This window comes from Monodelphis domestica, chromosome 2 (genome assembly GCF_027887165.1).
Source record: "Monodelphis domestica isolate mMonDom1 chromosome 2, mMonDom1.pri, whole genome shotgun sequence".
Classification (NCBI taxonomy): Eukaryota; Metazoa; Chordata; class Mammalia; order Didelphimorphia; family Didelphidae; genus Monodelphis; species Monodelphis domestica.
Genome location: NC_077228.1, coordinates 442,560,177 through 442,570,907, shown reverse-complemented (window position 1 = coordinate 442,570,907; position 10,731 = coordinate 442,560,177). Strand labels below are relative to the sequence as shown.

The following is a 10,731-nucleotide window of genomic DNA, read 5'->3' as shown; positions in this document are numbered from 1 at the left end:
TAAACTGCATAGTGCCAATCAAGCACAAGGTCAAAGAGACCAACCAATCCCGGTGGGATTGAAGTAATTTTGAGCCTAGACAAAAAGGATTTGAACGTGTTTGGGGTTCGAGGTTGTGGCTGTTTATCATGTGTTAAAGGCAGGTCTTCCTTGTTCCACATTCTACCAAGTATCTCAACCTTGGCTCCTATAATCTGGTCCCTTTCTGCCTTTCATAGTGTGGTACCTTTCTGTAATCCTGGCTACTGACTAGGTAAATGCATCATTGCTTAGATCATTTTGATTGGGCCCTGATTCAAGGACCTGTTATAGATTTGTTTTTCCTTTACTTAGAATTTACACATAAGACTTTGATAGTCTATATTTTCATCCAGTATTTTCTTTTTTATTTGGATTTTTCTGATATCTTTTTAATTTCTCTTACCAATTGATTCATATACCTCATACCTCAGCCATGCATCCCTAAGTGATCCTGTATTTTTTAATCACCCTCTTAACGGGGGAATGTAAAAAATATCATTATTTAAATTGCAAAGTTTAAATTCCTTTTTAGAAGAATTTTAGGTAAAGAAAGATGCTACCTCTCTGAATCCAGAAACTGAACTGTTGGAGAAGACACCATGAAGAAGCCTCCAGACCACAAGCTGCACAAAAATGAACTTTGGGTGTAGTTGATTGAACATTTATTTGTATGTATACTTTCATGCCAGAAAGGGGACTGCCCCCTAACTGGCTTTTTATCAATGCATCCAGCAGTTATTGGTTTTGTTCTTCTCCTCATCCTCAAATTATTGTAATCTTTAAGTTGATTATTTTTTCATGATCCTTTTTGGGGAAACCTTTCCCAATAAGAATCAAACGGAGAATGTAAAAATGGACTTGAATCCAGGACTTTAATCCCCAGAAGTCCTTGGTCCACTTCCCCAGAATGCTTTGTAATATCACTGAATTCTCTCCTGGGCCGAGATTGAGAAGGGGTATTTAACCTGATTGGAAAGGCTTTCCCAGGCTCTTTCCTGTTTCCGCTTGCAAGCAGACCTGGCTCTTTTCATAATGTAGATGAGGTTGTCTAGGCCCCTGGGCCTAGACACGTGCTTTCTTATCCTGTATTTTCTTTAATCCTTAATCTTCAATAAACCTCTAAAAATATAATACTCCTTGCAGAGAGAAACTAGTTTCTACCTGCCTCAGTTTCCCAAAATTTTAACTGTTACAGTTTCAACTCATGATCAACATCTTCTTTGAAAAAGAAAATACTTTAACAAGTACCGACTGGAGCTTCTTTGCACTATAAGAACCTCACACTTTTTGTTTTGTTCTGTACTTATGTTAAAGAATAAGAAATCTTAATATAAAACAATGTCCAGGAATACTCTAGTTACTTGGCTTAAGTTGGCTTCAGAAATATAGCCAAAATCTAAGCAAAATGTGGTAATCAATGATAAAGATATATTAGTATACTGTCAAAACAATGACTGAAGAATTCAGAGAAGAATTCATTCATATGAATTGATGCAGAGTAAAATATGGCCAACCAGAAAAACAATATACATGTGGCTACAATATAAATGTGTAAAATTGAGATTTGAACTCTGGACTTCAATCCCCACAAGCCCTTGCTCCACTTCCCCAAAATGCTTTGTAATCCTACGGAATTCTGAGGCGGGCAAGATTGAGAAGGTATTTAAGCTGATTACAAAGGCTTTTGAGGGTCTTTTGGACTTCCGTTTTGGAGCAGATGCGTCTCTTCCGTGATGTGAGGTTATCTGGCCTAGGCACGTGTTTTTTCTTATTCTGTATTTTCTTTAATCTTTAACCTTTAATAAACCTCTAAAAAATATAATATTCCTTGCAGAGAGAAAGTAATTTCTACCTGCCTCAGTCTCCCTAAATTTTAACTGTTACAAATGGAAAGAAGACAACAAACTTGAATGACACGTAATTATAATGACCAGACTGAACCCCCAGGGAACAGTTGAATCAAATATTCTTTCCTCTTTTCTTTGAAGAGGAGAATTGCGGGTATAGAACATAACACATATTTTCAGGCTGAGCTGAAATCTTGGTTAGTTTTGCTTAACTATTCTCTTTATCTCTTACATTTTGTTTTTAGAAGCATGGCTCACTGGAAGGGATGAGGAAAGGCTATATTTGGAAATGAAATAGGTATAAAACTACAAAAGTGGTTAGAGAAATATTTGCAAAAGAAATCAAGAAATTACACAGTGAGAAAAGGCTTCTCAGTTTTGAGAATCAAATGTTTATTCCTAATAAAGACTTTAATCATTAAAGAACAGAAATTCAGAAGTAATAACTATAAAACACAGCATAATAGACCTGGCCTAATCTTGCAAAACTTAAAAAAATAATTGGTTTTCTTTCACATAAGCCAGTAAGATTTTATGTTTAAGATCATAGACTTAATGCTGAAAGAAAACTGTAGAAGTCATCTAAAGTCTGAAAGACAAAACAGTTTTAAAGAGAAGATTCCACTATATATCCACAAATGGAGAACCATATTGCCACTCAGTATCATAAATCATGATCTCTATTACCTTTGACTATGAGTTATATGTAGCAAAAAAAAAATTCATAATCTAACCACATTTATTTCAAAATACCTACATTTTTTAGAAATGTTCAGGGGAAGGAAGAAGCATTAAATTTATGATTTCACAATTGGGATAAAGACCACCAGAAGGGAAAAAAAATAGCTCTCCTTACTGATGCAGATTGTCATTTCCTCTGGTAATTTATAATCTGAGATAGTTCTGGGAATTGCATGGCTTGCCAGTGCCTAACATAAATGCTCACTAATTAGCTTATAATAAAATTATGATCCCAACTGCAAGATCTTGATTTTTTTTTCAAGATAAACAAGTAAAGTCAGTGATGACTTCAGTGGGTTAGTGGAACAACACCAACAAAGCTAAAAATGCTTCTTTAAAACTGTCATTCTGCCTTCTGGAAAGCTGAACAAAAATCCAACAGGCAAGTTCAAAATAGTAGCAATAGAGCAAGACTAAAAGGAAATGTACACTTCTTTATGTGCATTTCCAATGGTTATTCAATCTTCCATGACTCAACAAACCATCCTACAGAGGCCACGTCTCTCTCTTTCAGTTGTCAGCATCGTTGGATTTTTCTGTCTGAAGGCAGATTTTGTTTTCTTTGAGCTTTCCCTTCCTGTAGCAACCACACAAAAGAAGACAAAATCAATCAACCTATTGGCAAAAGAGTAGTTTGGGAACTGGAAGGGAGAATGAGATATTCAGGGAATAAAAAGAAAAGAACTAAAACACAATAGGCAAAGCAACATTCTTATAATGGCTTTGTTCACTATAATAATGATAATAATAATAGCTAACTCATATAGATCTTTAATGTTTAAAAAGCATCTTATATACACTCTTATTGGATCTAATCACGATTTTTTTCCAATCATTTTTCTGCAGAACTTGTTGATATCTTTTTTCATCTTATTAAATGTCCTTTATAAGTATAATGAGATATTTGCATCTGGAACCTGGCAAGAAGGAATGGAATGCCAGAGTATTTAGCATGTTTTCTTATGCCATTAAATAGAGGAAGTGCAGGAGAAGGAACAGTTGGAGAAGTGTTATCATGAATGAATGAAAAATAACCAGGACAACATTTTAAAAACTCAGCCCTTGGGATTTCAGCACATTGTTGCACTACTGGAAAATGTTCATATTCTAGAAGAGAGAAAACATATCCCCATTTCACTTCCATTTTAAATCAAATCAACAAATGTTTAGCCCCCTGCCTTTGGCATTTTCCATTGGAAAGATAAGATTTGTAAAAATGATCCCTTTAGTAATGGGTTGAGAAGAATTGAAATGGATTTTTTATTCCATTCCTGAACATTCATTTGGTCCTTTGGGACTACAAATGACAGAAATGGCAATGCTAAAATGTTAAAAAAGAATAACTAAGAGGCAGCTAGGTGGCACAGTAAATAGAGAGCCAGGACTAAAGATGGGAGGTCCTGGGTTCAAAGATGGCCTCAGACACTTCCTAGCTATGTGACCCTAAGCAAGTTATTTAACCCCCACTGCCTAGCCCTTACTTCTTGATTAGTATTGATTCTAAGACAGAAGGTAAGGGCTTAAAAATGAATGAATGAATGAATGAATGAATGAATGAATGAACAAACGAACAAAGAATGAATAGTAACTGAGTCATTAAAGGAAGGATAGTACCATGGAAAGAGTGATGAACTTTGAATCCTTGTACTGATATTTACTATATGTGGCTTTGGGCACTTTAGTCACTTTTATCTCTTAGTTCCTGATTTACCATATCTGTAGAATGAAAGGTCTAGATTGGATGAACTCTAAGGCTGCTTCCAACTCTAAATCTATAATCAAATTCTGCCTCTAAATTGAATCAGGAAGTCTTGGACTTTTAATTTTAATATCTTTCATCCAGTTTCCTCACCTATCAACTGGAGCTAAAAAGAGCACCTATTTCCCAGAATTGTTACGAGGATCAAATGAGAAAATATATATAAAGTGCTTTATAAATCTTATACAACTATATATCAACTATTATCACTAAAAATTTATTTTGCGCATGCAACAAACAGATATTAGAATTGAAAGAAAAAAAGATGGATTAGCAGGAGCTGAGTCCAGTTGATAATTAAAATAGATATTCTTCTATTCCCACACTCCCTAAATTATACATTATGACACTGTTAGATACATGTTGTTCTAATGGAAAGGTTGAGAACTTATTGTATTCCTCAGTAAAATTCAATCCATCAGTGGTAATGAATGACCTCAGTTTAGGGATAATAGTGAAATATTCCTCCTCCTTTTCAACAGACAAGTAAAGGATTGAGGTGTGAAATATGATATATGCTCTCAGATGTCATTGCATCTGCTGATTTTTACTAAATATTCTTATTACAAGGAGGTGTCCATTTGAGGATAACAACTATACAAATCAAATTAAAAGAAGTTTTTTAAAAGGATTCAATCAGCATAGACAAGGGAATCTAAATAACCCTAAGAAAAGGAAACAAAAAAGTTTTTCACAAATGTGCCCCACTCAGAGCTTTGTAAAACTTTTAAGAATTTAAGCTACCCTCGGAAGAAGGGACAGAATTTTGAACTCAAAACTTTTTTTTTTAATAAATGTTAGGGGGCAGCTGGGTATCTAAGTAGATTGAGACCCAAGCCTAAAGACAGGAGGTCCTAGGTTCAAATCTGACCTGACACTTCCTTGTTGTGTGACCCTGGGCAAGTCACTTAATTCCTATTGCCTAGCCCTCATCACTCTTCTGCTTTAGAACCAATACATATTGATTCTAAGGTGGGAGGTAACAGTTGTTGTTTTTTAATGCATGTTAAATAAAAAGTTTTTATATGTAATAGGAAAAAAACATTATTTTTTAAAATAAGAATGTAAGCTCTTTGAGGGCAGGGTATATTTTATTATCTCTTGTGCCTGGCACACAGTTAATAACAAATGGATAATAATAAATTAATAGTATGTTAATAGTATAACTAATATTACATTCAGCTTAATAAATGTTTATTGATTGACTGACCCATTAAAATCTCTCTACACTCTGCAGTCCCACTCTAGGCACTGTCTTTCCCCACTCTGACATACCTTTGAGACACTAAAAACATCAGGGCTACTAGCTTCTGTTTCTGAGTCCTGAAAGATAAGCTTCTATTGAAAATCACATGAAGTGCAAACCTTCGGCGTCATTCTCAAAGCAGATCAAAGCATATTTTGGTTTCATTTTGTGTATGTGTGATTGCGTGTGTGTGTTTTTCCAACAGATTTATAGCCACCTATAAATCAAGAGGAAACCTATCCCACTTGGAGAACAAAAGTTCTCAGTGGACTTCCTCACTCTGTTGCCTTTCAGTGAATTCAAACAATGATTGTCATCTGTAAATATATATTCCTGCCTGGACACAAAAACAGGTCCTCCCTCTACTCGACCCAACCCAACCCTTCAGCCCACATCAGGAGTGTAATTCGATAGAGCCTCCAGTATCCTTGCTCCACATAGGAAGCAGAGAAGCAAAGAAGTTTCAAGCCTGATCCTTTACAGATGGCATTTCTGATGGGGGCTTCCTCTCCCTGAGGAGCCCGCAGTAGCATCTCACCCCAGCTTCTCGACATCTTCTAGGGTCTCCGGTAAGGTCTTCCCCTTGGTCTCTGGCAGGAGCAACACCATGCCGCCAGCAAGCATGCCAACCACACCTTCAAACAAAGCAGGAAAAGGGAAGGGTAAAAGCACTAATTAGCAGCATCTATTTCTAGTTCTTTTTTGATTTGATAATAATGTGGATTCCATTATGTGAACCATTGTGTTTAGACATTAAAACTTTATCAGACCCTTACACTGTTTGTATTTAAGTTAGTAAAAGTAGGCACTCTGAAACTCTTGCTTACCAATGAATTTAATTACAAGTTGATGAAACATGGGGCAACTAGAAAGGACAGTGGATAAAACTCCAGGGCTGAAGTAGAGGACCTAGGTTCAAATCTGGCAGCAGATGCTTCCTTAGCTGTATGACCTTTGGTAAGTCACTTAACCCCAATGATCTTCCCTTTGTCATTCTTCTCTTTTCAAATCAATACTAAGACAGAAGATGTGGGGGGTTTTTAATAATAATTTTATATATAATTATTATTTATATTTATATTATTAATTATTATATTATTTATTATATTTAATATATGTTATATCACGCTATTATATATATCATTAATATATAATATCATATATTATATATAATTATTATTATAATAGTCAATAAAACAAGATATAGAGAGGAAGATATGTAACAGATTTTTTAAAATTTCAGTTATTCTGACCCCCTAAAAGAGATCTTTTTTTTTTCTTTAACAACACACAAGGGAATAACTGAGATCATTTTGGAATCAGAAAAGACAATTTAATGGTTTTTTCTCACTCCCACATTTTGAGGAAGGCCTCTGGAATTTAAATGCTAGAAAATCAACTCATGGAGCCTGATACCTCATGGGCATCCTTACAAATCTGTGGCTGGGCAAGCCAACGTCCTCAACCTGATATAATTCATCACATTCAAGGGCAGCTGAATATAAAAGACTTGGCACGCCTGAGCCAATGAAAGTTCCTCGCATACTTGGCCTTAACATTTAGATAGGCTCAAACCCAGGAGGTTTATGACAGCTCTAAAAAAAGCCTTGCCCTTGCCCTCGGCCCCAGGGGCCTTCACGGATACCAAAGCACGCAATAAAAAGGAACAAAGTCAGGGCTAAGGAACAAAGTCAGGGCTCAAGAACAGAGCTCATAGATTATAAACTGCCCACTTTCCGGTCTCCCCTCTGTAAATGTCAGCAGTAGGGATAGGGGGGAAGCTATAAAGGATCACAGAAGGGTTCTCCAAAGCTATCTAGGCCAGTCCATACCTGAAAAACCATTTCTTTCTATTATGTTTTCAAGGAGTGGCCAGCCAGCCTTGGCTTAAAGACTTCTTAAACAAAAAGAAACCCAAGAAGCAAAGCCCCAAAGCAACCAATTGCACATTCAAATCATTACAATTACTGGGAAGTTTTTCCTTTGATCCAATCAAAATTGGGCCCCTTTGCTCTTGATTTTGCCCATTAGGGCCAAGCAGAAGAAAAGAAATCACTCTTACACTTTAAGAACCCTTCAGATGTTTGAGGATCACTATCATAGAACCAGCAAGTCCTCCTCTCAAGCTAATGTCCCCCCTTGTTTGTACCTCAAGCATTTAATAAGTGCTCATTCAAAAAAGGACAGATCCTTCAACATATCCTCATGTGGCGTCATCTCTAGCCCTTCAGCAGTCTGTTTGGGCTCTTCTGAACATTCTCTAGTTTATCAGTGTCCTTGCCAAAGGCAGCATGGTATATATAGTAAACAGAAGGCTGGCCTGGACATCTGGAAGAACTGAATTGAAGTCCTGACTCTTTGGGATCCTGACTGTGTGACCTTGAACATTTCAGTGAGCCTCTCCCCCAAGCAACTAACTAAGTAGATTACATCTGAAAAAGGTTCAAATATAGAAAGAAGAGAAGAAGGGAAGGAAGGAGTAGAAAGAAAGAAAGAAAGAAAGAAAGAAAGAAAGAAGAAAGAAAGAAAGAAAGAAAGAAGAAAGAAAGAAAGAAAGAAAGAAAGAAAGAAAGAAAGAAAGAAGAAAAGAAAGAAAGAAAGAAAGAAAGAAAGAAAGAAAGAAGAAAGAAAGAAAAAAAGAAGAAGAAGAGAAAGAAAGAAGAAAGGAAGAAAAGGAAGAAAGGAAGAAAGGAAGAAAGGAAGAAAGGAAGAAAGGAAGAAGAAAGAAGAAAGAAAGAAAGAAAGAAAGAAAGAAAGAAAGAAAGAAAGAAAGAAAGAAAGAAAGAAAGAAGAAAGAAAGAAAGAAAGAAAGAAAGAAAGAAAGAAAGAAAGAAAGAAAGAAAGAAAGAAAGAAAGAAAGAAAGAAGGAAGGAAGGAAGGAAGGAAGAAGGAAGGAAGGAAGGAAGGAAGAAGGAAGGAAGAAGGAAGGAAGAAGAAAGAAAGAAAGAAAGAAAGAAAGAAAGAAAGAAAGAAAGAAAGAAAGAAAGAAAGAAGAAGAAAGAAAGAAAGAAAGAAAGAAGAAAGAAAGAAAGAAAGAAAGAAAGAAAAGAAAGAAGAAAGAAAAGAAAGAAAGAAGAAAGAAAAGAAAGAAAGAAAGAAAGAAAGAAAGAAAGAAAGAAAGAAGAAGAAAGAAAGAAGAAGAGAAAGAAAGAAAGAAAGAAAGAAAGAAAGAAAGAAAGAAAGAAAGAAAGAAAGAAGAAAAAGAAAGAAGAAAGAAAGAAAGGAAAGGAAGAAAGGAAGGAAGGAAGGAAAGAAGAAGGAAGAAGGAAGAAGGAAGGAAGGAAGGAAGGAAGGAAGGAAGGAAGGAAGGAAGGAAGGAAGGAAGAAGGAGAAGGAAAGGAAGGAAGGAAGGAAGAAGGAAGGAAGGAAGGAGGGAAGGAAGGAAGGAAGAAGGAAGGAAGGAAGAAAGGAAGAAAGGAAGAAAGAAAGGAAAAGAAAGAAAGAAAGAAAGAAAGAAAGAAAGAAAGAAAGAAAGAAGAGAAAGAAAGAAAGAAGAAGAAAGAAAAGAAAGAAAGAAAGAAAGAAGAAGAAAGAAAGAAAGAAAGAAAGAAAGAAAGAAAGAAAGAAGAAAGAAAGAAAGAAAGAAAGAAGAAAGAAAGAAAGAAAGAAAGAAGAAAGAAAGAAAAGAAAGAAAGAAAGAAAGAAAGAAAGAAAGAAAGAAAGAAAGAAAGAAGAAAGAAAGAAAGAAAGAAAGAAAGAAAGAAAGAAGAAAGAAAGAAGAAAGGAAGAAAGGAAGGAAGGAAGAAGGCAGGAAGGCAGGAAGGAAGGAAGAAAGGAAGGAAGGAAGGAAGAAAGAAAGAAAGAAAGAAAGAAAGAAGAAGAAAGAAAAAGAAAGAAAGAAAGAAAGAAAGAAAGAAGAAAGAAAGAAAGAAAGAAAGAAAGAAAGAAAGAAAGAAAGAAAGAAAGAAAGAAAGAAAGAAGAAAGAAAGGAAGAAAGAAAGGAAGAAGAAAGAAAGAAAGGAAGGAAGGAAGGAGGAAGGAAGGAGATCGGAGAAGGAAGGAAGGAACGGAAGAAGGAAGAAGGAAGGAAAGGAAGGAAGGAAGGAAGGAAGGAAGGAAGGAAGGAAGGAAGGAAGGAAGGAAGGAAGGAAGGAAGGAAGGAAGAGAGAAGAGAGAAAGAGAGAAAGAGGTAGGAGAAGAAGAAATAGATAAAAATGAATGAATGAGTGAATGAGTGATTGAGTGGAGTACACTCTATTGGTAATTGCAGCTGGATAGAGAAACAGTCCCAACCCATAAGACTGGTACCTCTTTATTTTTTTTTAAACCCTTACCTTCTGCCTCAGAATTAATACTAAATATTAGTTCCAAGGGAGAAGAGCAGTAAGGGCTAGGTAATTGAGGATAAGTGACTTGTCCAGGGTCACACAGCTAGGAAGGGTCTGAGGTCATATTTGAACCCAGGACTTCCCATCTCCAGACCTGGCTCTCACTGAGCCACCCAGCTGCTGCTATTGTCTTCAGTCACAATCAGTGTCAGCTAATAGAAAAAAAATAATAATAAAACAATAAAGGTAATAACCACAAATGATGCTGATCCAATAATAGTCTTGGTGAGGAGGATTGGGATATTTATATTGTTGCAGTGTATCCTAATATTAATTATTCCTTAAAATATGGGCTCGGGGCTAGTACTTAAGCATTTTTTCATTTATAGGTGTCTTAGAAAACACTACCATGTTACTTACTATGGTTACCAAATATTTGAATGTAGTGAAGTAAACAGCAAGAATATTGCACAACTGGAGGACATATCCCAACACTGTTCCCCTTTGCAAGTCCCAGTTTCTTTCAGAATTATGCTGTGTCTCCCCTGCAATATTTGTATATTGGAGAAATTGAATTAAAACCACCATGGCAGCTTGGAAGGGGAAATAGTCAAGGAAGAGCCAATCTGAACATGGGCTGCACCAGCGAGGAGAGAGATTCTGCTGGTTGTGCTTTGTGGGAGCTGTAACAGAGGCAGAGAAGGGATGATGAAAGATCAATAGATTTGGCAACCTCTGTTCTGAAGGCTTCCTCTGTCACTCGCTCCTGAGAGACTGTGGGCAACTCATTTCCCTTAGGAGTTGGACTAGTTGACCTCAAGTCCCTTCCAGCTCTAAATCTCTCCTCCT

At 36.1% G+C, this 10,731-nt stretch overlaps 1 protein-coding gene across 1 annotated transcript in view; it reads right to left on the bottom strand.

Moving 5' to 3' along the window:
• Window positions 1–2,237: 2,237 nt before the first annotated feature.
• LOC100027984 (solute carrier family 22 member 1) overlaps window positions 2,238–10,731 on the bottom strand; it is a 51,366-nt gene continuing 42,872 nt past the window's right edge. Inside the window, exons 10-11 of the mRNA XM_001371425.5 lie at window positions 6,153–6,249; window positions 2,238–3,186 (exon numbers count right to left, since the gene is read on the bottom strand). Coding sequence (XP_001371462.3) covers window positions 3,120–3,186; window positions 6,153–6,249 — 164 coding nt within the window. The 3' untranslated portion in view covers window positions 2,238–3,119. The remainder of the gene's footprint in view (window positions 3,187–6,152; window positions 6,250–10,731) is intronic.